The following is a 27290-nucleotide window of genomic DNA, read 5'->3' on the forward strand; positions in this document are numbered from 1 at the left end:
ACTGTCTTAACAGATACAAAATGAGAGAAGACGACTGAAATGAGAGGCAAAACAACTACAAGATGTTGCAAAGGGACCAATGCAGCCCCTTTTTGTGTCTCCTTCAGTCTAGGTGTCATGTTCCAATAAGAAAGACTTAACATGTCTCATCATCCATCCATGCTTCATTTTTGATACAAAGCACCTGTTTTTGTTTTTTGTTTTTTGTTTTTTGTTTTCGAGTAGATTTGATTTATTCGCTCTTTACAATTTCATCAGATTGTTTCAAAAAGTCTTGGAAATATTTCTGATCCGTATCTGTATAAAAACTAAAAACAATGAACATGCACGTTCAGTACAAGCAGGCGGTGTTGTGTCATCTCTACCGAACATGCGCAGGGATTTAAAGCCCACGTCACTGACACACAGTTCGACCAATCACAGTTAAGCAACGGCGCCAGTCAGCCAATCACGAGCATCTGCTGTTTGTTAGACCGTCCTGCGGTTGAACGCTAATTCAGAGAGAAATGTAAGTATAAACATCTTATTTTTTAATTGTTTTGAATTTGTAACATATAAACCAGGTGAGAATTTTGTCCGTGTACATGAAATGTGAATTTGAGGCTCAGTCGTGACCATACTGAGCTGAAAACAGGCTGCTGGCTGCAGGATGCAGAGTCATCTGTGGTGCGTCTATGGCTGTAGTCCGCTCCAGTAGCCGTTTTATTATGGGAGCACTGGGATGAGCCTTGTTTCAGTTATATTTTCCATATTAAAATCGGCTTCTGGATCATGTTTTCATTTCAGGAGTCTTATCTGTGAAAGACTCAACAAAATAATAGGTATACATTGAATAAGCTTGAAAAATGTCTAGAGTGAATTCGCATAAAAGAGTTGTCATATGTGATTTACATGAATCAGTACTCGATATATTCGTAATTGAGGGGAGTGACACAGCAAGAAAAATAGTCTCGTTTCTGGGACCAGAGCTGCTCTCATTTCTCCCCCATGATCTTACAAATAACCCGTGTTTCACTCAGACTATTGTCCTCTCTACAGCATAAGTGTAAATATCATGGGCTGCAGTAGCATTATATTTAAGACTGTGATGTCAATGGGCAGTGTTACATGTATTTTGGGATCCACCATACACAGTACATAGAGACAGGGCTTCTATCAGGACAGGCTTTAGTGAGAGGAAAAACAGGCCGAATTTGTATCAAAACATGAAGCATGACATGAATTATGATTCATTGGATTATTTATTCAGACTGAAACATCTGTTCAGTTGGAGTACAACTCACACCTGAGATGCAAGTAAAATTTGAGCCTAAATCAACATAATTTTTACATATTGTACTAATTTTATTTATCTGCTTATATCTCAAATATTGTTTGGTCCAAATGTTTTTATTTGCTAATGTTAGGTTTAGCAACATGTTGTGTTTGCATTGTCATATTTAGGTCAGTAAAATAACAGACAGGGCTTCCTCTTCCTCTCTGTCCCTGCAGCAGTGTGTCCTCTTCATCATGGCCTCTGGAGCTTTGTTCCCCAGCATGGTGTCTGGGTCTCGCGGCTCCTCCAGCAAGTATCTGGTTGAGTTTCGGGCCGGTAAAATGACCATGAAGGGCAGCACGGTGACCCCTGACAAACGCAAAGGTCAGGTCTACATCCAGCAGACCGACGACTCCCTCATCCACTTCTGCTGGAAGGATCGGACGACCGGGAACGTGGATGATGTAGGTGACTCTCTGCATGTAAAACTGGCCGGTCTGTGTTTGACTTTTTTTTTTTTTTTTTTAATATTAACCATTTTCATTTTCTTAATCTAGGACCTGATTATCTTCCCTGATGACTGTGAGTTCAAACGGGTAAACCAGTGCACCTCTGGACGAGTTTATGTGCTGAAGTTCAAAGCTGGCTCCAAAAGACTCTTCTTCTGGATGCAGGTATGCAGCTGGATGGTCTGGAGCACCAAATGTGTATTAATCCGCCGATGAAAATAGTCCACAACAAAGTCACCATTTACTCCTTTTTGAGTAACATTTGCCAGAACTAAAGTTCCCAGTTGTTGAAGGAATTTCTCTCTTGCATTTCTAAACATAAGACTATATATTTGTGACCAGTTTTTAAAGATTTACATCTTGAGTAGCAATAAATGGGCCTTTTGAGTTCCATAGACAGGGTGGAGAAGAAGTACTGAGAGACACATTGTTGGTTTTGATCATTTCATTTTTCTTTTCACCTCGCTCAGTTTTCTGTTTTTCTAATCTCAGGAGCCCAAGACGGACAAGGATGAGGAGTACTGCCGCAAAGTGAACGAGTATTTGAACAACCCGCCCATGCCAGGTGCTCTTGGTAGTGGCAGCAGTGGAGGACATGATCTGTCTGCCCTGGGAGGTAACACACGCTCATGGGCAAGAACCAGAAATTTGGCATAGAAAAACATCAGAAAGCACAGTTTCACTCATGCTGTGTGTCACATGTTGTCTTCTGTTTTCATGTAAAGGGGAGGGCGGTCTGCAAAGCCTTCTGGGAAACATGAGCCACAACCAGCTCATGCAGCTCATTGGTCCAACTGGACTGGGCGGGATCGGTACGTAGCTTATTAAATGAGTCCTGAAGCTGCAGAGGCGACAGCGTGAAAACATGATCCGATGCATTTGCTCTGAAGTGAAAAATATCTCGTTAGATCCTGTTTCATGTTCTCTGATTATCAGGTGGCCTTGGGGCGCTGGCCGGTCCAGGCCTGGCCAACCTCCTGGGCAGCAGCAGCAGCAGCAGCAGTGTTCCTGCGGCCAGCAACTCCTCAACCAGGTATCTTACGTATATTCCAGTTTAATAATTCAAACACAGCTATTGGCTATGTACCTCCATATTTTTGAGCCTTTTTTAAAATTTTTTTTGGAGGCATATTTTTCTCATCATAGCTGGTAAAGAGCCAAACACAGAAGATGAGATGCTGCCAAGAAATCTTTGAGGGGCAGCTATGACAGACAGAAGGTGGGCGAGCATAAGCAGTATCAGCTGTCTAAAACACGAACAGTAAATGTTAAGTTTTAGTGTCAGTACAACAGGGAGAAATCTTGAGCTCGAAGGTTCAGGATCAACCTTGAAAATAGCAGTTTGACAAAACAAATACTGAGCACAAACTCCACTTACTGGAAATTTTCAAGAGCTTTTAGCTGAGAGCTTCATTTCAGAGCTGAAATTTTCTATAAAATTTTCTATAAAATTTCCAATAAGTGGACCTGGTGCTAAAGGTTTTTCTGTTGGAAAGGGTGAATTTTTTTTGTGAAACCGCAAATATCGGTTTCTTCACACACATTTACACTTAGGACTACAAAGATTATTTTCCATTATTGATTAGTCTACTGATTATTTTCTCAACTCATTGATTAAAACCCAAGGTGATTGTTTTTTTGGTTTTTTTTACAAACAATATTAAACAAAGAAAGATATTGTCACATAATACAAAGAGAATTCACTTAAGTCAAAAAATGAGAGATCTGCTAAGCTAGCCACCGTTAGCAGGAGTTTAGCTGTTTTCTCTTTTTCCATCACGAGTTGATTTATCTGCTGCCGTATTTAATCTTGTGGAATGACGAGCCAAATTGTCAGTTCATCGAAATTGATATTTTTCATTTACAGATTAGAACTAAGGGAAAATTTAAAAGGTAAACTCAGCTTTAGTTTTAGCCACGGCTATCTCACAAGCTATCTTTCATTTGATGTAGTCCTCTGACATTAGATGTGGAGTAGTTTTATCTCTATGGAAAAGAGTTCAGTAAATGTGATGACAAGTCTTACAGTTCACAGATTATATGTTACTATGGCATAATATTTTTTTTTTATCTTAGTAAAACATATGTCAGAATGTCAGATACAGGTATGAACTCAATTTTTAACCAAGTATGTAGTTACTGTATTTTACCTTTGTGGGGCAGTATAATCAAAATAGTTACCTATTAATTTTCTGTTCATTGTCTTATCAGTGAATCATCAATATTTCAGATCAGCATATAAAGTGTTCACAAGAGACAACTGGAAAAACGTGTTCTCTGGTTTATCACTGTTGTTCTCTACGCGCTCATACTACATATATGAAATTCACTGTTCCTTCCCTGGGGTTGTTGAAATGCATTCCTGCAAATGAAGGAAACCACTGAAGCAGAAGTAGCTTTGGTTCATCACAAAGCAACAATAGAAATCACAGGCTGATGATTTAAATCTGTACTAATGCTGGAAGTTTGATTCAGTAACAGTCCAGTGATAGACAATGTGTGTTTTTTTCCTCTCTCCTCTCAGTCCGTCCACAGCCGTCACCCCCACCTCTACCTCCACTGCCAGTCGGCTCAGCTCCTCCCAGGTACCCACCACCCCTATCACTCCCTCCGCCACCTCAGCAGCCTCCCCCACAGCCACCACCCCCTCCACCCCTGCTGTGTCCTCTCTGGCAGCAGGGGCAGCCAACCCCACACAGCCCATCCAGCTGAGAGACCTGCAGAGCATCCTGGCCACCATGAATGTGCCTGCGAGCGGCCAGGGAGGTGAGACAGCGACCATAGAGAATGTGTCCTCAGGCAGACCGAAAACTATTCTGCTCAGAGCTGAGATAAGACAAAAACTTCAATAACCACCAAAGGCAAATGCATAATTAGCCCTAATTAGTGTAAATTCAACTAATTATGCAGCAAATAATTAAAACTGTAGACACAACAGTTTCTGTAATAATGTGCAATTTTAACATAATAAATTCAGCTTGTTGCAGAAGCAGTAACCCCCTGTAAACACTGCAATCTGTCGCTGTTTTGAGTTAATTTTACTGTGACGACATGAGGCTCCACTGCATCTTTCCTGTTTCATTCACACTATTAATCACCCTGCCTATAGATTCACATACAAAACTAGAGAGTGCTGAGGGAGTAGAATGAGTAGGAAGTGGAAAGAAATGAAGAATGTGCAAAATTAGTTGAGGTGTTATGAAAGAAGTTGCTATAATCTATCTTTTTATATTAACAATGGATCGCATGACTACTTGTATATGAAAGGGGAGGAACCCACAGAGAATTATCACCTGACTCTGCAGCTCCGTGGATCTTTACAGAAGCTTTCAGCTCAATGTTGTAGTTTAACGGCCTCAACTTTATTGTGTTGATTCACTGTTAAAGCTCTCGAACTGTCGCTTTAAGCTGCAGTAGGCTGATAAACGCACTTTGCACCTCCTGCCAAGGACTGAACAGCAGACAGACAAAATTTTAGTGACTTGCTGGTGAAGAAAAATTTAGCAGCTTAAGAGCCAGATACTATTTTTTTTCTCAGATAATTGATGTAGAGCAAAATGAATACTAATATTACAACTGTTTGCTAACTCGTTTGTCATATCAAAGTATATCTTAGTTATGGTTATCAAATATGGCTTTTCTTTTCAGACGAAGACAAAAAAAAACTAGAGAGAGCTACAACTAGAAGATTTCTCATAAATGCTTCTAAGTGTTTTCATCTACATATGCAAATGTAGGCGAATTAGGTTCAAAAACAGCTGGATGTTAAGAGCAGTTGGCTTATTACAATGTGTGTGTGAATTCCTAAAACTATGTCATTGTTTCAAGCTCTGTCTTGAAAAATGTTGTGATTATACAGGTCTTCATGAAAATCAAGCTGCAAAGCCTGAAACAGAAATAGAAAGTAGTGCTTTTATAACTGTGGGGGATATATTTTCATTTGGTGGTGTTTGTTGCCTGTAGTGGACCTCGCCAGCGTCCTGACACCTGAGGTCATGGCACCCATCCTGGCCAACCCTGAGGTGCAGCAGAGGCTGATGCCCTATCTGCCCTCCGGAGAGTCCCTGCCTCAGAGCTCAGAGGAGCTCCACAACACGCTCAGCTCGCCTCAGTTTCAGCAGGTAAAGTGTTTGCCCTCCTCTGTAGTTTCCAACCAGTCCGTAACTGAATGTGATTTATTTCTTGTGTGGCAGTTTCACTCTGTACATATAATAAACACAAACACCTCTTGGCTATGGGCTTATTTCCAGCCTGGTGCAAAGTTTGACATTAAACATTTTACTGTCCTTGGGCATGAAAGCAGCATGTGAACTGTGAAATACTGTATTTTCCTCTGAGCAGAATTCTGGTCACTGTGAGGCCGTCTTTTGTTGGTATTTAGCATGTTGTTGTGGTATTTGGCCCTTACTGTCTGTATTTATTGTTTCTCTCAGGCTATGAGCATGTTCAGCAGCGCCCTGGCATCCGGGCAGTTGGGGCCTCTAATGAACCAGTTCGGCTTGCCTGCAGAGGCTGTCGATGCCGCTAACAAAGGAGGTCAGTGTTTCACCCACATCAAGCAGAGACACTGTAACTGTTTGTTTCGCTGCCAGAGAATTCATCCTGTTTCTTTGAATTTATACACGACATTGTAATATACTGAGAAAGCCGACAAAACGAAAACTTTACCAAAGCTCAAAGGGAGATATAATTTTTAAGTCAGTACATTTGACAGATGTAGTTACTTTTTCAACTTTTACTTAAGTAAGATTTTGAATGCAAGACTTTTACCTATAGTGGAGTATTTTGACATTGTGGTTTTACTGCTTTTACTTAAGTACAGGATCCGAAAGGTTTTTCTACCTGTGAATGCAGGGATCCCTTACTGTATTATACTGAAACAGTATTTTATATACTTTTTAAAGATGAGTCTGGTGTCATTCCATATTTTTCTTATTGTCAGAGAATCTCACGAAAAGGCCAAAATCAACAATGTATCAGCCCCAGTCTGTGGCTCTCAGCCCTAACCTCACAGGTTCAAACTGAAGACACCCTTCTTTAAAAAAATAGCAAATAAATATATAGTTTCAGGTTTTTAAAAGAGTAATTTCTTAAAACAGCTGGGCACTGCAGTTTTTAGCAAACGTTACTCCAAAAGGCAACTAATTTCACCATTTTAAATACTTGTTAGTAGATGAGTTCATTTTTAGTTTTGGTCTTTTCATGGGATTTGTTGACAATAAGAAAAATATAAAATATCAGCCTCATCAACTGATAATTAATTGGGAGAATAAATGATACTGAGGCCAATTATTTGTGGCCCTGATTTCTAGACGTTTTTGTCTTTGCAGATGTGGAGGCTTTTGCTAAAGCCATGGAGACGGAGACAAAGTCTGACCAGGACGGCGACTCAAAAGACAAGAAAGACGACGATGAAGACATGAGTTTGGACTAAAAAGTCCTGACATTATTATTTAATGTATTTTGCTGCTTCTGCTGTTTTGTTACTATTACACATTAAGGATAAGGATTGTGGTTAATATAGTAGAAACTGTGACTAAGACTCCCTCTCAGCTAATAGTGCTGTGTTCATCCTGCAACAGTGTGTTGATTTAATATATACTGATTTACCTGAATGAACATGTATTCTTCCTGCATGTCAGCTCATAGCCCATCCTGTCCTGACACAAGGGAACAGTAAAGTGATGAGAAACACACTCATCTGTTGGGTTTATTTTCTAGCCAGCTCTACACTCCACTTCATTTAGTACCTTTAACAGCCTGAAGAGATGAAAACTGCTGAACTATAAATTATTGATTTTAGAAAACAAACAACTCTTTTCAGTGTCTGAAAATATATTTCAAAAACATTCATTTTACAGTATGAAAACAATGAATATTTAACAATTTGACATCAACCATACAGATCCATATACTGCAGTTACACCGCTCTTTTTGGACGTTTATTGTGACACATTTTTTACCACTGCAGACACAAAACTGAATCACCATCATGTCTACGACTATAAAGACTGTCCAGAAAGTGTTTCTGATTATCTTTCCCAGACGAGAGCAACCTCAACATTTAAGGATCTCTACGGCAGCAAGACAAAGAAATGTCAACGTTAAATATCACTTGTGATAAGATGGTTAACCATTTCACTGCCACTGTAGTTTCAGGCACTTCTTCCTCCTGCATTACTTGTCCACCTAATGGCACAGAAATCTGAAGAGTTACTTCACAATACATACTTCAGTCAGATAAACACAAACTGGTATTTGTACAAGCAACTCACACATCTATTCATATACTTCAGAGTTACAACAGTCGGATTTCCTGTTGTTTTCAAAGCACTACAAATCAGTTACCCTCCACTGGATTACAATGGAGTGCAGGTGATTTCAGCGATGATAGCTACGGTAACAAAAACGATTTTGTTTCTTTGGATTAGATTTTATGAGCTATTCAAAGATACGAGAAAGCAAAATTCCTGAGAACTGAAAAATACAACAACTAGCCAGACTACTGAGGGATAAATTCCAGTGCTTTTAACAAAACATGTCCCTGGTTAATGACATGAAACAAACAAAAAAAAAACACTTACTATAAATAATGTCTCCATGATCCTGTTTCCTTGCACGTGACACCACAGACACTGTATATTAGCACAGTTTGTCAACCAACAACAAAGTCTGAACACAGTGCTGCCACATGAATATTTTCTTTCTACTAGAGAACAAGAGAAATACATGAATGTGGCGTTGTACAGTACAAAAAAATGAAAGGCCACTTTCTTCTCTAAAAACAGACTTAACTAAAACCATGTTTTACACCCATAATCTACAGTTTCATGTTTCTGTCCAATGGCTAAAATGCTTCAATGTCACAGTGGGTTTAAAAGGCATTTACAAAATCAACAGTGTGGTGCATTGTCATTTGTAATAAAAACTATACAGGCAGTATAGTAATGAGAAAGGTGCAAGTGAAGAGTTTTCCACAAACACAAACATCACAGCATACAATTCAATTAAACAGAGGTGAAGAATACTCGGATTTACCAAAAACTGGGTCACGAAGAACCAAAATAAAAGCACAATAAACGTGCTCATTGAACATCTCTAACATAGAGCTCATGACTGGATCAACATCAGAACGTCACACGTACAAACGTTTAAAAAGACATTCAGATAGACACACATGCCATCAAGTCTAAAACATTTGCCAACAAGTGTAAACAAGTTGTTCTTCATATACAGGGAGTGACTCAAGCCACAACTGACGAGAAATAAATAGTACCAGAATTAATTGTTTTAAACACGAAAGCTTATAAACTGGTCAATCCAACCCACGCACACGCACACACAGTTCCAATTTGCTTTGCCACACACACTTGCTGGTGTTATTATTGAAACCAGCGGAGTGTCAGACATCACCACATCCAGTCTAACCCTGCTGCACCAGTCTGCGGTAGTGTGGCATGACCTTGCTCTCAGGGAGGTAAAGTCCCATCTCCAAGGCAACCAGCACAGGAAACTCCAGAGGAATCAACTCCCGTCTGTTTATACGGAAACGCTCCTCCAGCTTCTGCTCATCCACGGGGGGAGAAAAAGAGGAGGGCGGTTTAAAGGAAAATGTTATGATTTGGTTAGAGTCTAAAATGTTAAAATGCAGATGATCGTACACATTGAAATATCAAAATTGTTGAAGTGGGTTATATTTCCTGGTGCTTCTCTGTCTCTGATGCTCATGCAGTGTCCATTCGAACAGAAAGGTTTATCAATACTAATCATGAGCACTGATGTCACTCTTCTATTAGCTGATCGACATTAGCTGTTTGCAATATGCTTTACGATGACTGACTCATTTACAGCTGTGTGGCTAGAAACATCCAATCATAATAATGCAGGTATACAACATGGGTATCATAATCCAGTTCATCCCCTCCTGGTATTTTGTGTTGTGGATAAGCTAAGATTTAATTTTACGTGTGTGTCTTTTAAGCTGGATTAAGTCTCATCACTGCTCGGATTCTTTGGGGGCTTTTTCTATCAAATTTAACTACATAACCATTTGTTATAAATGGACTGAATGAGGTAAATCAGCTCAGATTAAAGTTATAATCCTTAACATTTTCAGTTTTTGATTCTATTCATGATGAACATTTTTCAGCAATAGCTACTGAATGTATTCATATTCTATAATTACCTCTCTGTATAGTATTTTACAATGTTAGTGTTGGGGTCGATCATTTAAAGTGGGAATCAAACTACTTTCACACGCGCAGGGAACTAACAGGAAATGATGCATGTAACTAATCCATCAGCCTCAGTGTTAACTGTTCACTCCCACAGTCATGTCAGAGCTGCACTAAGTTACTGCTAATTCTAACTAAACATTTCCAACAGCTGCTAGACCACATTAAAAGCATTCAATTGGTGAAATGTGGGGTGACTTTTATTGTGAACCTTTCACAGCAAAGGTTACAGGCCACAGCACCTCCAACCCTTCAGAAAGGTAACCAACTCAACTGTAATGTGTCCTGCTGTTGTGTGGAAAACTACTCACAACATGAGAAGCATGAAATCACATCGCAGTTGCTCATGGCACAATGGAAAAAGGTCAATTATTGACCGACTTCTGACTGAAGTCATCTCTTTTTACAATCAAAAATAATGTTGACATGTTTTTTTTTTCAGTGTATTGGTAATAGTTTTTTACTTTTAAAATGAAAAACAGTCTTAGGGGAAATATAAGAAATGCTCCTTTACCTCACCACTGGCTACAGCTACTTATCAGTGTTTGTGTTTGATTGACAGCAGCTGACAGGTTGAGCTCAAGCAGGAAAATGAGGGAAAGGGTAGATAAACCTGAACTATAGCTTCAAGCCATGCGCAAACAGAGTATTGAGGGTGATATTGAAGAGTAAAGACCACAACAATCCTGATGTTTAATGTGCTGCAGCTGAGCTACTTTTTCCCCAGTTAATGTTTGGTTGGTCAACAAGCTCCGAGCTCTCCATATACATTGCTCATATAATCGGTGTTTAATGGAAATATTGTTAAAATTTATATGTGTGGTTAAATTTTCAGGAGCTGCTGTTCTCAAGACTTCTAATTTCAACATTAACCATCTTAAATAATTTAACTTTCATCCACACAATATTTACACGCTTAACATTGTGAGGAACCTGTTTCTAATCCTGAATAATGTGGGGGGTTGAAAAGATAATGCTGGGTAAATAACACTGAGCTAGATACGACATGCGTTACAGGTTTTTCTTCTTTGTCTACACATCTCTGACACATCTCTGACATCTTCTGACAGAAGAAGGCATCTTGCTTTGTTTGAGGTTTCTACTCGGTGTGGAAACTTTACTCACATCAATGAGCTGCTTGACTTCTGGCTTCCTCAGATCACTGCTAATCTTTGCAGCCAGCAGCACGCACGCTGCTGCCACCAGCTTCCTGTTCTGCTTGTTGAGGCGACCCTGCAGCACCAGCTTCTCAAAGTAAACAAAGGCCATTGCTATTGTGACCGGCTGTAGACCGCACTCCTCGCTCACAGCCCGCATCTCCCTCTTCAGGCTATTGGAGAGGAGGGGGACAGTTACTGATCAGTTTTCTAAGAAAGAGCACATTGTGTGACTTGTTTGAACCTGATTTTTTTTTTTTTTAATTAAAAAGGGACGATGTGCAGCTTTCAATATAAATGTCACCATTTGATGTGCTGAACCATTTCATAGCTTCAAGCTCATTTACATCTGCAGTCCCTTGGCAGGTCATATCATAAAAAACATAGTAATACACAATACTCTTTACAGAGTAAAGACAACATATATGGCTATAGAGAAAGAAAGAACAAAAGAAAGAAGCACACAACAAATATTAAGTCAACAAGGCATGGTTCAAAACTACACATAATAGCACAGTAGAGATGTATGCTTGTCAAGTAAAAGCAAGTCATGAAGACCATAGGATATCACAAGGAAACAGGAGGAGGCACAACAAGGTTCAACCTTCAAAGGCTCTTAGACAAAAGTTTGATAGTCAAAACAGAAGCTAATATATCTGTACCTTCTTATCTTGCTCAGTGTCAGCTTAATGTGAGGAAACTTCTCCTTGAAAGTCTCATTCATATCCTTCTTCAGGTCAGATGGTTTCACATACTCAATAACAGTTGTCTGCAGAGATGGAAAAACGAACCAGCACGTCAGTACAGAAGTGTCAGCATGAATTATAGACCAATAAAGCTTCACAGTGTTGCTTCTAAATCGTCTTGATAAAACTCATTTCACACACACTCATGCTAGAGGTTACAGTCTTGTGATGTGATCTACTGAGCAGCAATAAAATCATGTGAATGGGACATAATGGATGTATTTTTCTCTCAAACAGGAGGTAGCTTCAGTAGTGGAGAACTGCTTCATTTTCCAGGTTAACATCAGAACAATTTACAAGCGAAATTAAATGACCCTGTTCCTGATTTCTGAAACAAAGAACAGCCCATGTGAGACAATTAGAATGTGAACATTCACTTGACAGAGAAACCAGGTTACACAGGTAAACAGAGAACTCATCTGAATGCACTGTAGTAACCTCGTAATTGTAAATCCATGTATACATAATTACTCCCCTACCCACAACCTTATTTTGGAAACATGGCTCTCTTATTTTAACTGTAAGTAAAAGGAGACACTGTGTCGGTTGTGACTTCTATTTGTTTTTGTTTTGTGTGTCTGTTGGATTAATGAGAGCACAGACAGAGTGGCGCTTTCCTTAACAGCACAAACGTCTCTGAATTTAACAAACAGTCAAATGTTCAGTGGCTTCTTTGTGTTCGTTCAGGGTTCCTGCAGGTTTCACATGCACATTTCAGACTTTTTAACACCTCATAGAATGCAATTTAATACTTGACTCACTATCAGAATGAAAGTATGATGAAAAGTCAGTATGGATGATATTGCCTAGAATAATTTCTTAATAAATATTTTTTCTGTACTTTTAAGCAGTATACAACAATAATATAATATAATTAACTAAATGAATGTGACCTGGAGATGGATGGATGGATTAATCAATTAAAAATCAAGTTAAATCAATTTAGGTTTTTTGCTAAACTCTTCACTTGTCCATCATGAGACAATGAGCTTCCTAGCTACAGTAGCCAGCAGTGATCACCGTGTTAAACACAAAGTGTTTGAAATGATAGCCATAGCCATTAGTTCAAACCATTCCTAGGTAAATAGCAGTTGCAGTGATATGAGGAACACAAAATGGTTTGAGACTTAGAGCTTTCAAACAATGTATGATTTGACAAGGTTGTTTGCAGGTTGAGCCTGGTACAGACCAAAACACCCCTACAGTAGCACCATCAAGGCCAAAGCGTGCCGCAGGTGAGGCAGTGTATTTTATAAGGTTAAGAAATTAGTTTACTGTAGATGATTGACTGTAACCTGGTGACTTGCGTGGCTGTAAACGCACTGAATGAAAATGAATTCTCACCACATATGACGCAAATATAAGAACCCTCTTGTGTCTCCCACAGGGCCACTGAGGGTCACTGAGCAGGTTGGGGTCATACTCTGCCACCTCCTCTATACCTGAAAAACACAAAAAATAAACAGTGTGTGTTACAACATATGAGGTCAGTTGAAGAGTGAAGTGTGTCTATAAGAGTCAATTTGAGACATACATGGGTCCTGTGCCACGCTGTTGTTCAGACGAGCCAGGGTGATGTTCCTCTGCCCGTTGCCACGGAAACGTGACTGAGGGGTCTGAGCTGTGCAGTTCTCGGGCACGCCGCCATTCTTCTGCCTCACCAAGGCATTGGTCGGATAAAGGAACTGAGCGTATGACACTGTCTGAGGAAGGAAAACAAGACTGTCAAAGACCTTCACATCAAGCAGATTCGTCTGAGTAACGACAGGGAATTTTCTATTTCTCATCACAGCAGTGCACACCCACTGAGCACTTTATTAGGAACATCTATATACCTGCTTATTTATGCATATATCCAATCAGCCAATCATGTGGCAGCAGTATATTGTTAACATCAAACATCAGAATGTGATCAGTGACTTTGATCGTGACATGATTGTTGGTGCCAGACGGGCTGGTTGGAGTATTTCTGAAACTGCTGATCTCATGGGATTTTCACACAAAACAATCTCTACAGTTTTTACTCAGAATCGAGGCAAAAACAAAAAACATCCAGTGAGCATGTGGATCTAAACACCTTGTTGATGAGAGAGGTCAGAAGAGAGTGGCTACATTGATTGGAGCCGACAGAAAGGCAACTGTAACTGAGATTAACACATTTACAACACGTTGAACCTTGAGGTGGATGAGCTACAACGGCAGAAGACCACGTCTGGCTCTTCCTGTCAACCGTGAACAGAAATCTGAGGCTGCAGTGGACACAGGCTCAACAGAACTGGACAGTTAAAGACTGAATAAATATAGCCTGGTTTAATGAATCTGGATTTCTGCTGAGGCAGCAGATGGTGGGAACAGAATTTGGCATCAACACCATGAATCAATGGACCCAACCGGCCTTGTGTCCGTGGTCAAGCCTGGTGGTGGTATAATGGTGAGGCAAATGTTTTCTTGGCACATTTTGGGCCCCTTAATACCAGTCAATCATGGTTAAATGCCACCGCCTATCTGAGTTTTGTTGCTGACAATGTGCATCACTTTATGCCCAGCACATTTAGTCACCAGATCTAAATCCAACAGAACAGCTTTGGGATGTGGTAGAACGGGAGATTCACAGCTGGCAAAGCTGCAGAAATTATATGATGCAATCACATCAACAAGGAACAGACTCAAAGGAGAGTTTCCAATATCCATGCTACAAAGAAGTGAGGCTGTTTTGAGAGCCCTACCCAGTATTAGTGTGTTGCTCCTATTAAAGTCCTCGATGAGTGTATATTTGATAGACATTTACCTTGCCATAGGCGCCCAGCTCCATGCCTTCCAGGGAGGGGAGCAGGTCCACAGCCACCACAGAGGAGAGCCTTTGTCTCTGAGCCTCCAGCTTAGGATCACTGTTCAGAAAGAGTCACATTTATGTCATTTTCACCACATGCTGCTCACACTGACCTTTCCTGAAAATGATATGGATCACTAAGGAGGGTGATGGAAACATAAAAGCGAGGGGTGGGTGCTCTCTGCTTGGACTGGTGCTTTGTACCTGAGGTGTGCACTCTCTCCATAGGGCAGCACTGAGAAAGCAGCATATAGCGACCGCTTGGCACAAATCAGCATGATCCTGCAGGACACAGCAAGTACAGGCAGACAAAACAGATGGTGTGTCAGTCTACAAGCAACAACGGCAGTCACTGCTGCTCAACAGCTACTGTACACACGACATTCATCAGTGCTGGAGCTGCAGTGACAGCGAAATCAGTCACAGAGCCACTTCTATTTTGGTCACTACCAAAGCTAAACAGCTATCACCAACAATCTAAAGTTTAAAGCAGGAGGAGAGGAATCAGAGAACTGCACGAGCTCAAGTTAGTGCCGCTCATGTATTACCTTGGAGTTGGACAATTAGTTGTTAGACAGACAATTCATTGGCAACTACCTTGATAATCATTTAATCATCACAATAATTTTATGAGTCCGCATGTTAATATTTTCTGGTTTTCTGATAATCTATATAAAGTCTTCTATGATAATTAGCTGTAATATCTTTAGGTTCTATTGGATATTTACTTTTACAAAAATCAGGTGCTCATCTAAAGGAATGTAATTAACAATTATTTTCATCATCTATTAATCTGATGATTATTTTCTCTGTTATTATACGAACTATTTGGTCTGAAAATGTCAGGAAATTGTTTTCAACCATCTGGATTATAAAACACATTGTCCACTGCACGATAAAATTTCTAAAGATGTGACTGCACCTCCTATTCAAGGTAGTCACAAAAGACTGCTGTTCTGCTCTTTTTGTAAAACACAAGCAAAATATCAACGCGTAATTTTGTATGGAAATATAAACTATTGGAAAGAAACATCAATACATACGTTTTCATTATCAATTAATCTGCTGATTAATTTCTCGATTAATGGATTTGTTGTTTGTTGAGTAAAATTAAACTGAACTTTGCAATTGCTTTGCTTAAAACTCAAACATATACTATACTATAACTATAATGACACTGGAACCATCAAACATTTGGTCATTTTTGCTTGATAAATCATTTAAAATAATAAATTGATTATCAAAATAGTTTTCTGAGTCAAAGATTAATTGAGTGATCTTTGAAGTTCTCCAGCAGATAAAACATGTTTTTCATCCAGTTGGTTTTAAGAGTCTTTGAGGCTTCTGCAAATGCATTCAGAACAGAGATCACAGATTATATATTCATTTTTAGAAATCTTTAGACAAATCAGATACTTATCTCTGTGACTTGAATGTAATTGTAAACATGAGAGGCACAAACTTGGGCTAGACTACATAAAACCAGGGGCAGGCAGCCACCAAACGCAGAACACTTTCACTAGAAATGTGGGGAAAAGTGAGCGCTCACAGTCTGCTTAACTGCCTCACAACCAGTGAATACAACATCGCTTTTGGGGACCAAAGCAAACTGCACAAACACCGGAGGCTTCAGCTCCACATAAAACATCAATCAATAACATACAGTCAGCAGCCTCTGCTGTGGACACCCAGCAGTAAACACCCAGGTCAGACCTTGAAGGAGAGATATCATATCTCTTACAGGGGACAATATCTCAACGCATAATCTACAGGTGTTAATTATCTTAGTTATATAACTCTATTAGCTTTGCTTCAAAACATGCAATGTGTGACTGCCTCAAACAGAAACAGAAAGCCACACCTGTGGGGCAGTTTAGGCTTTCTACATCATTGTCTTGCACACACCAGCAGAAAACACAAGACACATTAGCATGTAGGTGGGTATGAATATGGAGCTGTCTTAGATGGTGAAATGTGGAGGAGAAATGAAAACTGGGGAGTCAAAACAAACTAGTGGAAAAAGAAAAACCTATGACATGTTTTTTTGTCAGTAACTACACACAGTAATCATTTTCCAGAAAACAGAATCCCAACAGATACATTAAAACACTCTTGTTTTCTAACACTGTTTCAAGAAGCTTAACAAACAGCCCGCAGTGTGATATTTCAGTCCAGTCTTGCATTGGGGTTACCTCACTGTTGGTGCAATAGGGTGTTACATTTCCACACTGCACCTCATATGGCTTTTGCTAAGCTTCCAAGGGTGATTAATTTCACTGTAGCAATCGCCACTCAGCAGCTGTACCGCTGATATTCGTCTGCAGGCCAACCTAAGTCTCTGCCAAGTCTCTGTTAAGCAGCTTATTACAATACTAGCGGGAGGAGTATGACACAGCTAGAGAGGGCCTATTTCAGAGTCCATAATAAAGCAGCCATTGTTTTTTTGAGTTTCTCTGACAGGAAAATTGGTATAGTAAGTCAGAGTTATTCATGTATTCCTCTACTGCATTCTGTGTGTAAATGTATTTTCTACATGTAAATATATGTTGGACACTCACCTGCATCCTCTGGTATCATACTGCCGCATACTCTTGATGAAGTGGACTTTCTTTTGCACCTTGGGTCCAGGAGAACCAGAGACATTTCTCAACCTGAGTAAAGAGTAAGAATGACACAGAGGCCTCTCAATTAACACTGGAACAACATCAACCAGACAAAGGACTTTCACATGATATGGCTTGTTCTAAAATCAGGACTTTCAATAATGTAAATCTCTTTTCATCACAGGTTTGGAGTACCAAAGTAAGGCCAAAGTAGAGGGTCAAATCCAACCCTCCTTATACCAGAGGGACAAAATGTGTTGGGTGTTTTCTCCAAACAGTAACTCACACCATGAATCTGTCGACTGATTAAAGAGGTGCCTTATTTTAAAGCAGGCAAGTGACTGATTTATATCTAAGACACTAATAATACAGGACACAAAGGAGCAGTGCTCACCACAAACAATCCCATTGTAAATCTACATTAAATTGTTAATAGACATACATAATATTATACTTAAAATATATAGATAGATATCACTATACGAGAATGAAAGTGCATTTCTCTCATGATAACCGATGGTTTCATTTTATGCGGAAGTCAGTAAAGGCCCATGGTGATACACCAACCACTATGCTCACCTCTGCCGTGAATCCTGAGAATTACCGGTCGGGACCGGGCTCAGCGCGGCGGGCGTTGACCTGACACGGGAGCAGGGCTGGTGGCCCGTGGGCACAGGAGACAGAGGGGTGTCCGGGGTTAGCGTCTCGGCCGCACTGCCACCCTCCAAAAATACATCATTAGCCCCGACAGCACTTGCCAAGGCAGGTCCCGAAGACATTACCAAAGAAGGTCGAGTAGGACTAACCACTCCTGGAAAACTGGAGGACGAGCCACTACCGGCCGAGGGGGTTTCTGTCACCGGGGCGACGGGTCCTTGGCTTTCCGCCGGCGTGGGTATGACCGTTGCGCCGCCGTCTCTGTCCCCGAGTCGGGGCTCCTCGGTGGCTTTTTGGTCGGTATTTCCATCGTTAAACTGACACTGGGGCCGTCCGTCTAGTGAGATATTGTTGAGGAATAACAGAGCCGCTTGCCTCCTTCTGGAGTCCTTTGCTTTCCTCCGGTGCTCTCGGTGTACCTTGGCTGGTTTACTGTTACTGCCGGTGGATTGCAGACCGCAGACAGCGGTCGCCATTCTAGTTTGAAATGTGGCTGTTGAAAGTGAAGGCAACGAGTGACCGGTACCGCGCGTTAGCCCCGCCCCGTCTGTGTACTGATTGGTTGTGACGGTAATTGTGCAGATTGTAATACGCTTGTCTTGTAAATACTCATAGGCGATTGGATAAGACACATTTTATGCAAATATATCATTGGTGCTCGTATTTGATTGGGTGGATGGAAATAGTGGGCGATGCGCTGGAAACAAAGGAAACATTTAAAATCACTAACTTCAATGATTCACCTTAATTCTGTAAATCAAACATGATTTTTTAGGTTGTCTTTTGTAATGAAATACATTAATCCTTTATGCAGGGTTGGACTAGAGTAAATTGGTCCGAGTAAGTTGGTTCTCAATTTTGGCATGGGTATGATAAAGACCTAAAACAATGACTAATTATCTATAATGTTGGAAGTGGTTAATATGTATGTATGTATGTATATATATATATATATATATATATACATACATACAGCCAATGTGTTTCTCACTTTCTAATAAGCCATTAATTTTGTTATTTATGAATATTACCAAATCATTAATAAAGGGTTGTTTAATCCACCAAGTCTTCTGTGTAGATGATGATAAGTTGTTAATAAATGGATTTTGGTCCAGATGCCCGATTAACCTGCTAGTAGTCTAACAGTCCATTTGAAAGGTGTTTCTGATGAATGGATTAAAAACTCATCAAAGCCATTTGTTACTATTTATAAATCCTTTATAAAGTGTGTCTTATAAAGTGGAATCAAAAATGACTTGCATGAGCAATTGAACATTGTGAGCTACACAAAGGTAATATTAACAATAATGCATTGTATGAGAATTGTACTTGTGTTTTTGTCAGCATAATAGATGTTGTTTATCTATTATTACAATTTCTCTTCCTGTGAGTGGTCTCTACTAATTATCACTGATAATAAACAATAAAACAATTTAACTGAATCACCAACCAACCTCCAACTCTGTGGTATCCGAAAATAATCTCACATCAGAGTGTTTCACTTTTGAGAAAATGGCACCAGGGGTCTATTTAGCATTTGTGAACAAATCAGTGTGAAACTGTGTGATCAATGACAAGCTCCAGCAAACTGCTCGGCAGCCTATTCTCTCATTTTACTACTGCGATAGGAGTTAACAGGGCAGTTTTCACATTTTCATTTTAGTTTCACACCTCATTGACTTGTAAATATAAAACTTGAGGGAGCCTGTTTCTCTGAGACGGAACCTGGAGTGTGAAAGTGTCTTCTTCTCCTGAGTGGGAGTGATCAATGCAGTAGACTGATGGGGACCCTGGTCCTTTCTTCCAGTTAAGATGAATTACAATGATAAGAGCATGTCAAAGATTGCATTTTGAATTAGAGAGCGGGTTCCTTTGTTTAGAGGCCACTCACCTTTGTGGATACAGTAGTTACTGGTGACAAGTTCAGTGTCGTGTCATGTTTCTCTGTGTAAAAAGGAACAAACAGTAAAAGTCAGGTAAACACATTGCTCTTTATTGTAGCAACACCAACATAATGAAATTGTCTTCACCTTCTTGTTAACTTTTTTTTCTTGCTCTGAACAGCAACAGTCTGGCATGACCAGTTTAAGGCTTTTTGATTCTAGCTTTGTTTGAGGTACAGCCCCGACCACCTCCTGTCACAACAAGCTCATTTTATGGTTCACTGTGTGGTTGTTATGTGATGGACTCAGACAGTTAGCACCATAATCGAAGCCTCTTTGGCTTTGTTTCTGCGACAGGGGTGGTGAAGGTGCTCTGTGGGCTATTTCTTTCTCTCATTGTCATCTGGAGAAAAAGAAGATGAATGGACAGTGTTTACAACAAAACTGTCATTTCTCAGTGAAACAATTTCAAATTAACTTAAATGCACATGGCAGGACTCTTTCCCTCCCACATACAGCCATACACATGCTGGTATGTGAGCTCACACACACATACACACAGACACGCAAACACTCACAGACACACGCACAGTTCAGAAATTTTCCTCTTTTGACTATTCTATAGAAAAACAACCCTGATAAAAGAAAGCACGGTATAGCTTTATTTCAGGGGTCCATAAATTCCTAATTATTTTCCATAAAGTTCCATGGAAAGAACTTTAACTAGCATTAATAATAGGGCAATACAGACAATGTTAAATTACTAAACTACTGAATGATCAGTTCCAATTAGGGCTGCAACTGAGGATTTTTTTCATTATTGATTTTTGATTAATCATTTACTCTATTTCAAATTTCACTGAGCTCTGGTATTTGGAATTTTTGAAAAATTATTGAAACAATTAATCATTAATCAAAATAGTCAATCGTCTGCTGAATGAATTGACTCACTGTTTCACTGAACATGAAAAAATGTGCAATTTGACTACGGGCATTTATGCAATTAAACATTTATGCAGAATTAAGTTTCTGTGAATGATGAATACACTTTTCCACTTTTTCTTGGATTTAAATCGAGCATTGATTTTGAATAAATTGCTAATATATAAATAATATAATATAAAATAATAATAATATGAAAATAATTTTAAAAGATCATACCAAATGACATATTTCTCTCTAGGAAAGTTTTGAGGAAAATATAAGGAAATAACGGACCAGTAGAATAAAGTGTTACCAAAAGTACCACATGCCTGTACCATCAATAATATCAAAGCTATTCTGTTAGGAATCTGGAGTCTGCAGCTAATTCTATTTTTACATTTTTCAGACAACAAAGTATGGATACAGTACAATTACAGACAGCGCTGTCCCTCTGTAACTTCTCCATCATTGTACAGTTTAATTTACATGGAAATGAATGCCTGTCCTGTTGCCTTTGTTCTGTAAGATGGGTGCAGTACGAAAATACAGCTGTTGAGAATCCTATCTGTAAAACACATCCTGCAAATGTAATGGAAATCATAATGTTGCAATTGTTCAGTACATACACATTCTGGAGGAAGGTGCATCTGGTTACAATAATAGTGATGGCATGTCCCAAAAACAACAGATTGCTTGTAAACACACACAAATCTCTTTTTTTTTTGTTCTAGCTTACCTCAAAAAACAAATAGAGTACCACAGGAATGTTGTAAATCCCACTAACAGCATGAAAATGCTTGAAGCCTTGTCACAAATAATCACATTTTCAACTGTTTTTACATTCAACTCAAATGTTGCTTTTGAACTGCCCTTCAGGTTTGAAGCAGCATTTGCAGAGACTCCTTCAACATGAGTGAATAGCTATGGAAAATCATGATTATGATGATCAGAACCTGTGCAGCATTTATTGTAGACTGTGTTTAAAATGACAGTGCGAGTTTAGCATCTTTAATGCCTCCCCTCCACATCTTGTTCGGCGATGTTTCGGTTCTAGCTGCCATAAGTAGTCATGCATGTTGAAGGCTTGCCTCTGTTGTCGACCGCCTTTAGAGGATGTGCTGAAGCACCTTCACTGAGGAGGACTTTCTGCCTCTGATTGATAATCACACCACTCCACTTCTCTGCCTGCCTGTGCTCCTCTCTAAGTTCACTGGGCAGCGATCTTTGCCGCTAACCTCGACCTCTTCCTGTACCACATCCTGACCTGAGAAATGATACAGAAACTTAAATATGCACCATCATTAGACAACATCACAGGTTTGTGCCTTTGTATAAAATAAAGACATCACACTCTGTCCCTTTCTTTGCCCGTTTGTCTCCACTTCCTGACAGTACAGAGAGCAATCAAGTGGGCGTGGAGCTGAAACAGACTGCTCAGTGAGAGTCCACCTGCCATTTTATTCTAAGGCAGGATGTCCACATGGCAGCGAGCTGAGTCACAGCGCCTTCAGCACATCATACGGTGGTCTCATACTCCATCACTTCTTTGGGTGTGCCCAGACAGCGGTACTGAATCCTGGGTGTGACCGGGGCAGCGCTTTCAAGCACCAGGATGGTTTTACGCAGCCGGCGGTCAATGAAGTGAGCGTCCCAGGCGGGGTACTTCTTCCTGGGCAGGTCTATTCGGATGACGGGCCCCTCTGTCCTGGGTGTGAGGTGTGGCACTAGGGCCTGCGCTCCCCGAGGTGGTCGTACCTGAAACACGTCTCCATCTACCCCAGGCCCTTGCTCTCTGTCTGACCCTTTAGTTCTCTGAAGGGTCCTGGGGGGGCTGCTCACCAGGTCAGGGGGGAGGCTGGAAGCTGGTGAGGCCAGCGACTCCAGAGGCACCTCCTTCTCCACGATATAACCCCACCCTGAGACTGGGCCGTCAGGGTGCAGCAGACAGTAATACACAAACATGAAGAAGGTGCCCAGAGCATAGCTGCTGGCCACCACACACACCATGATGACGGCGTAGAAGTCTGAGCTACGAGGGCCGCGGTACAGGTACCAGGCAGTGGTGAGTGCCACATTCTCAACGAATACAGTCAGACTATAGATGAGCATTCTGCAGCGAGTGCGCCCCTCTCTCACACTGAACCAGCAGAAAACATACACAATGCCCACCATCATGTTATAGATGATCTCCTCCCATTTGGACATGCAGAAGTCTGTTTCACCTTGAATGATCCAAAACGTCATGATGCACCAGTGGGCCACGATGAAGATGCCAAAGTAAAGCTGGAACACGGAGGCGAACAGAGCAAAAGCCAGAGTGCGGGCCCCGATGGTGAACAGGTGCCACAGAATCTGAACTATGACGGCCTTGTAGGTCATAGGTAGCTTATCGTCTCGGGAGTCCCTCAGGACTTTCTGATAGGAGGAGACCATCCACGCGAGGGATATCAGTGAGGCAGAAGCTGAAAGACCTGAGGAGACAGTAAAGGGGAGGCAGGAAGAGAGAGATGGAGAAAGAGAAGTTAGACAGGATTAAAATGGCTCAGGGGTAACTTGTCGTTTAGCACAGCAAAAATATACATTCCCCTGCTCTGTGGGGCCTGATTGAGGCGAGCACAAGTGACTCATGCGCAGCGTGGGCTGCAGACAAATGACTGACTGATGTCTCGATTTATTTCTGACAGGGTGATGATGGCTGTGGTGATTGGTCATTTTGGGGCACTCACCCTGGAGGGGCAGCACCTGACTGGCCTGGATCATGATGCTGAGCTGCAGCACCAGCTGAGGGGCGCTCTTCAAGAAGGACTCCAGCAGACGCAACATGCTTATATCAGCGCTCTCAAACATCATACGCCAGTAGTAGTGACGGCGCTCGGGGTCCCTGTGCCAGCGGCTCTGCACACCCAAATACAAGGCGTGGACATACCTGTGTATCAGAGGCAGACACAGTCCAGACACATTCATCAGTACATTACATTTTTGTTGAAGGAAGGGAGATTGAGCTAAATTTTAGGTTTTAATACCGTGCTTCAAAAACTTTTCAACATCAAACACAGACTCTCAGAAGTCATAACTCATTATTCCAAACTCTGGGAGCTGTCAGTAGTTCTTGCCAAAAAGCTGGTTGCTTGCTCCTCTGGGATTTAGATTAGACTGAAACTGAACTAAGCAGCTCTGTGGTTTTAATTTTAGTACAGGCAGTTGGGGGCTGGGGGGGGGGGGTGCGGCACTTGTCTGCAATCTCTCTTCAAATAAAATAAGTCAGAGGGCTGAAGAAAAGGCAAAATATGATGGGGCTGCTGAGAAAAGAATTGCTCTCAATCCAGTGTTCAGATTCAAGGGTGGGGGTATGTTTGTGTGTGTGTGTGTGTGGGTGGTTGGGGTGGGGGGGCTTGCTGTAAATCCCTTGTTGAGCTTTTCTAACATCTAGTGCCACCTCTGTCTCATCTTCTTCTATAATGACCTTGTATAACTCCACATGTGGCACTGTGCAACCATATTTCTGCACAAATGTGTTGACATGTGACTATGCAAATATACAATGTGTAAATCATCATCTTTATCATTATACTCACAGTTTGAAAAAGACTGCCGGTTGCCACGGAGGAGAGAAGCTATAAATGTCTCAGTAATTGCCTGAGGGAGAAGGGTCAGAAGAACCCTGTGTCAACAAGCCCACTGAACCACAAGGGAGTTTGTGTAACCCTTTTTTGTTCTGGTTTGTGCTACACAAAGTGTGCCTTGGGATGTAACACACTGAGAAAATAGAGCATACATGCAGTAATGAGGGTCAAAGGCTGAGCCACGCTGGAAGACATAAACACACACACTTGGAGTTTCATTGTGCACACTCTGTGTGTAATACAACCCCATATCCCATCTCGCGTGTGCTGACATTTAATTCTGGTAGCCAGCCCAAATTGATCCTGGTTCACCTGACTAGCTGTGTATCAGTAACAGATCATTCCTGAGTTAACAGCTGAGGGTAAAACACACCGTGGTAATCCTCTTAATGTGCAGACACGCTGGTCTGAGAGCAGCAGCAATAAACGGAGCGCACACAACAGCTTTAATGGCATTACCGGTAATTCTGTGCCGCCACAATTTTTTAATGTGCTCCTGGACACACTCACACACTCTCTATCTCATACACACACACACACACACACACACACACACACACACACACACACACACACACACACACACACACACACACACACACACACACACACAAGTCTAAGTCTCCAGGAGGAAATAAGGAATCAATATATATTACCCATAGGGCTGTCTAAAGAGGCAGGAAGAAAGAGACCACAAAGAAAGACACAGACAGAGAGGTTATGCAGGCCTACAGATTAATCAAACAATTGATTTGCATCTGATTCCGTTGTTACACATGATTTGTCTTTCTGCAACATCCCAATTTGTCTTTAAAACACAACTTGTCTTGAATGTGATCACGTTTTGTCTAACCCTCCTCCCACCACAGTTCAGCTGAATGCCTCCTCCCGGCTGGCAGCAGTTCAAGCCTGTCAAAACCTATCAGAGCACTCTAAGCTTGAGCACTGCCTCACCATCACTGACTGAGGAGCTGACCTACAGACCTACTACCATCCATGTGAGAGTAATGCTAAAGTGTACACTGGTTTGTTTTCAGTCTCAGAGCATGCCTGGTAATTAAACACACTTTTGAGCACAGCTGAAAGAAACAGACGTTAAACTGTGGGGAGATGTGAGAATATTGATTTTACAAACATAGGAGCAGAAGCCTCAAGCTAAGTACTGGAAATACACCAATATGAGATAGGGATGCAAGTACACATCTCACAGCAAACAGGAAGCAACTCTCGTGACATTTATGACTATTCATCTGTCTTCTTCAGCAGCCAGGCTCTTTCTCACCCAAACCCCAAAAGACAAATAGATTTTTCTTCTATATAAGGCGATTGGTGTGGATGAGTTGATGATTTTTTCCTGGGAGATGATTGACCTAAAAGCGCATCAGGGGGTTGGGGTTGGGGGAGTGGGTGGGTGGAGTCAAATTCTCCTTTTCCAAGCCAGAGAGAAACGTCAAACAATACAAAAAGACATTCTGGCATTTTGGGCACAGTCCTCCCTGAATGATTACGTTTCATAAGCGTTTAGCTAAAGGGAGTGATGCTGGGCTTTGGAGGATACATGTGCACACAGATGCGGACGCGCACGCACGCACGCACACACACACACACACACACACACACACACACACACACACACACACACAAAGGCAGAAGCAGAATGTGTAGTTTCCCCCTCCTCTCAGATCACGCTATGAGTGTTCAGACCTACCTCCAGACCTGTGCCAGCTGAAAGATGTGAACGATGGCCTGGAAGAGCCACATGAATACTCTGCAGCAGCCCCGGGCTCCTCCCGCGGTGCCCGGCCCAGGCAGCACCCCGGCCCCGGCAGTGCAGCCAGCGCCCCGCTCGCCGCTGTCCTTGGTGCTGAAGTCGCTCTCCTCCGCTCCCGACGCTGCCACCACGGCGGCCGCAGCCGTGCCGCTCTCGACGGTTTCCGAGAAATCGTAGGCGAACCATCGGAAGCTCAACACTTGCACGACCACGGACGGGACTATCACAAAGACCAGAGTCAGTGCAAAGCACCAGTAGTCCCTCCTTAGGTAGTAGTCCGCGGCCAGCCACAGGTCTGAGGCCCCGTCCGAGAAGAAGACCAAAAGGGCGCACAGCGTCCAACAGCAGTCCGGGAGGGAGTAGCGCTGCTCGGCGGGACGGCGCTGGGGAGGCCGTGGGTCCGACCTGGAAGGACACTCGGGTGGGATTTCGTTTCGTAGAGAGACGGGTGCACCATCAGATTTCGCGGCCATGTTTGTTGTAGGGAAGAGAGTGAGTAAGAGATGGGAAAATGATGGAAGGGGGGAGGGGGGTCGCGTAGCCTGTCGGGCTCTGTGCATACGTGTGGGAGAGAGGGAGGGGAAAGGAGGCGGGGAGGAGGGCCGGGGTAGGTGAGACAGAAGGGAATCACCGCCGCTCATCAATCAGCGGAGATCATAAAGAGAAATAAGACTTTAATAGCTCTGACACGAAAGCTGCATGTCTGGTCTGATGTCTTCAGAGGGATTCTTTCTCTAATTGTTTGGTTACAGCTGGTACCAGAGGTTACTCCCGTTCATGTGCCTGCACAGGTGACACACCCACCACTAATACAGCAGGACCAGGGGGACTGTGACCTCTGACACAAAACAGAAATCGTCTGGGGTGGAAGAAGTACTCTGGCCTTTTACTAAGTAAAAATATCAATTCAACAATATAGAAGTACTCCATTACAAGTCCTGCATTCAACGTCACACTTGAGTAAAAGTAAACTGGTAAAAAAAAAAAAAAAAACGTGGTTAAAGCATCAAAAGTAAAAGTACTCCATCTGCTGAAAAATGGCCCTGAGAGTGATATATTATTATACACTATATTGTTAAATCATGCATCAATGTTAAT

At 41.6% G+C, this 27290-nt stretch overlaps 3 protein-coding genes across 5 annotated transcripts; 1 reads left to right on the top strand and 2 right to left on the bottom strand.

The window, feature by feature from the left end:
• The first annotated feature begins 400 nt into the window (after positions 1-400).
• Positions 401-7460, top strand: LOC130174271 (proteasomal ubiquitin receptor ADRM1-like). Of its 2 annotated transcripts, none has more exons than XM_056383964.1 (10): positions 401-508; positions 1492-1719; positions 1813-1929; positions 2257-2380; positions 2490-2576; positions 2701-2797; positions 4289-4530; positions 5728-5885; positions 6198-6300; positions 7095-7460. In XM_056383964.1, the coding sequence occupies exons 2-10, from the start codon at positions 1510-1512 to the stop codon at positions 7196-7198; spliced, it is 1242 nt and encodes a 413-aa protein (XP_056239939.1). In that variant the 5' UTR covers positions 401-508; positions 1492-1509; the 3' UTR covers positions 7199-7460. The 2 variants fall into 2 exon arrangements, with proteins under 2 accessions (XP_056239939.1, XP_056239940.1); XM_056383965.1 differs by having other exon boundaries at positions 437-508; positions 1495-1719.
• Positions 7461-7693: 233 nt separating this feature from the next.
• LOC130174268 (CDK5 and ABL1 enzyme substrate 2-like) lies at positions 7694-18619 on the bottom strand. Of its 2 annotated transcripts, XM_056383960.1 has the most exons (9): positions 17914-18619; positions 17290-17382; positions 14936-15013; positions 14690-14789; positions 13436-13604; positions 13246-13343; positions 11818-11924; positions 11124-11328; positions 7694-9328 (listed from the first exon to the last, which is right to left on the bottom strand). In XM_056383960.1, the coding sequence occupies exons 1-9, from the start codon at positions 18465-18467 to the stop codon at positions 9188-9190; spliced, it is 1545 nt and encodes a 514-aa protein (XP_056239935.1). In that variant the 5' UTR covers positions 18468-18619; the 3' UTR covers positions 7694-9187. The 2 variants fall into 2 exon arrangements, with proteins under 2 accessions (XP_056239935.1, XP_056239936.1); XM_056383961.1 differs by lacking the exon at positions 14936-15013.
• Positions 18620-19963: 1344 nt separating this feature from the next.
• Positions 19964-26717, bottom strand: xkr7a (XK related 7a). Its single transcript, XM_056383959.1, has 3 exons — positions 26130-26717; positions 23525-23724; positions 19964-23269 (listed from the first exon to the last, which is right to left on the bottom strand). The coding sequence occupies exons 1-3, from the start codon at positions 26663-26665 to the stop codon at positions 22314-22316; spliced, it is 1692 nt and encodes a 563-aa protein (XP_056239934.1). The 5' UTR covers positions 26666-26717; the 3' UTR covers positions 19964-22313.
• Between the last annotated feature and the right edge of the window lie 573 nt (positions 26718-27290).

This window comes from Seriola aureovittata, chromosome 9 (genome assembly GCF_021018895.1).
Source record: "Seriola aureovittata isolate HTS-2021-v1 ecotype China chromosome 9, ASM2101889v1, whole genome shotgun sequence".
NCBI lineage: Eukaryota > Metazoa > Chordata > Actinopteri > Carangiformes > Carangidae > Seriola > Seriola aureovittata.

Excerpts from the sequence above, each read along its gene's own strand:
- xkr7a (XM_056383959.1), bottom strand. The coding sequence starts at position 26,665 with ATGGCCGCGAAATCTGATGGTGCACCCGTCTCTCTACGAAACGAAATC. Across the intron at positions 23,725-26,129 it reads CAGCTGGCACAGGTCTGGAG|GTATGTCCACGCCTTGTATT; the intron begins GTAGGTCTGAAC and ends TCTGATACACAG. Across the intron at positions 23,270-23,524 it reads TCAGGTGCTGCCCCTCCAGG|GTCTTTCAGCTTCTGCCTCA; the intron begins GTGAGTGCCCCA and ends CTGTCTCCTCAG.
- LOC130174271 (XM_056383964.1), top strand. The coding sequence starts at position 1,510 with ATGGCCTCTGGAGCTTTGTTCCCCAGCATGGTGTCTGGGTCTCGCGGC. Across the intron at positions 1,930-2,256 it reads GACTCTTCTTCTGGATGCAG|GAGCCCAAGACGGACAAGGA; the intron begins GTATGCAGCTGG and ends TTCTAATCTCAG. Across the intron at positions 6,301-7,094 it reads CGATGCCGCTAACAAAGGAG|ATGTGGAGGCTTTTGCTAAA; the intron begins GTCAGTGTTTCA and ends TTGTCTTTGCAG.
- LOC130174268 (XM_056383960.1), bottom strand. The coding sequence starts at position 18,467 with ATGGCGACCGCTGTCTGCGGTCTGCAATCCACCGGCAGTAACAGTAAA. Across the intron at positions 11,925-13,245 it reads TTATATTTGCGTCATATGTG|ACAACTGTTATTGAGTATGT; the intron begins GTGAGAATTCAT and ends CCATCTCTGCAG. Across the intron at positions 9,329-11,123 it reads AAGTCAAGCAGCTCATTGAT|AAGCTGGAGGAGCGTTTCCG; the intron begins GTGAGTAAAGTT and ends GTGGATGAGCAG.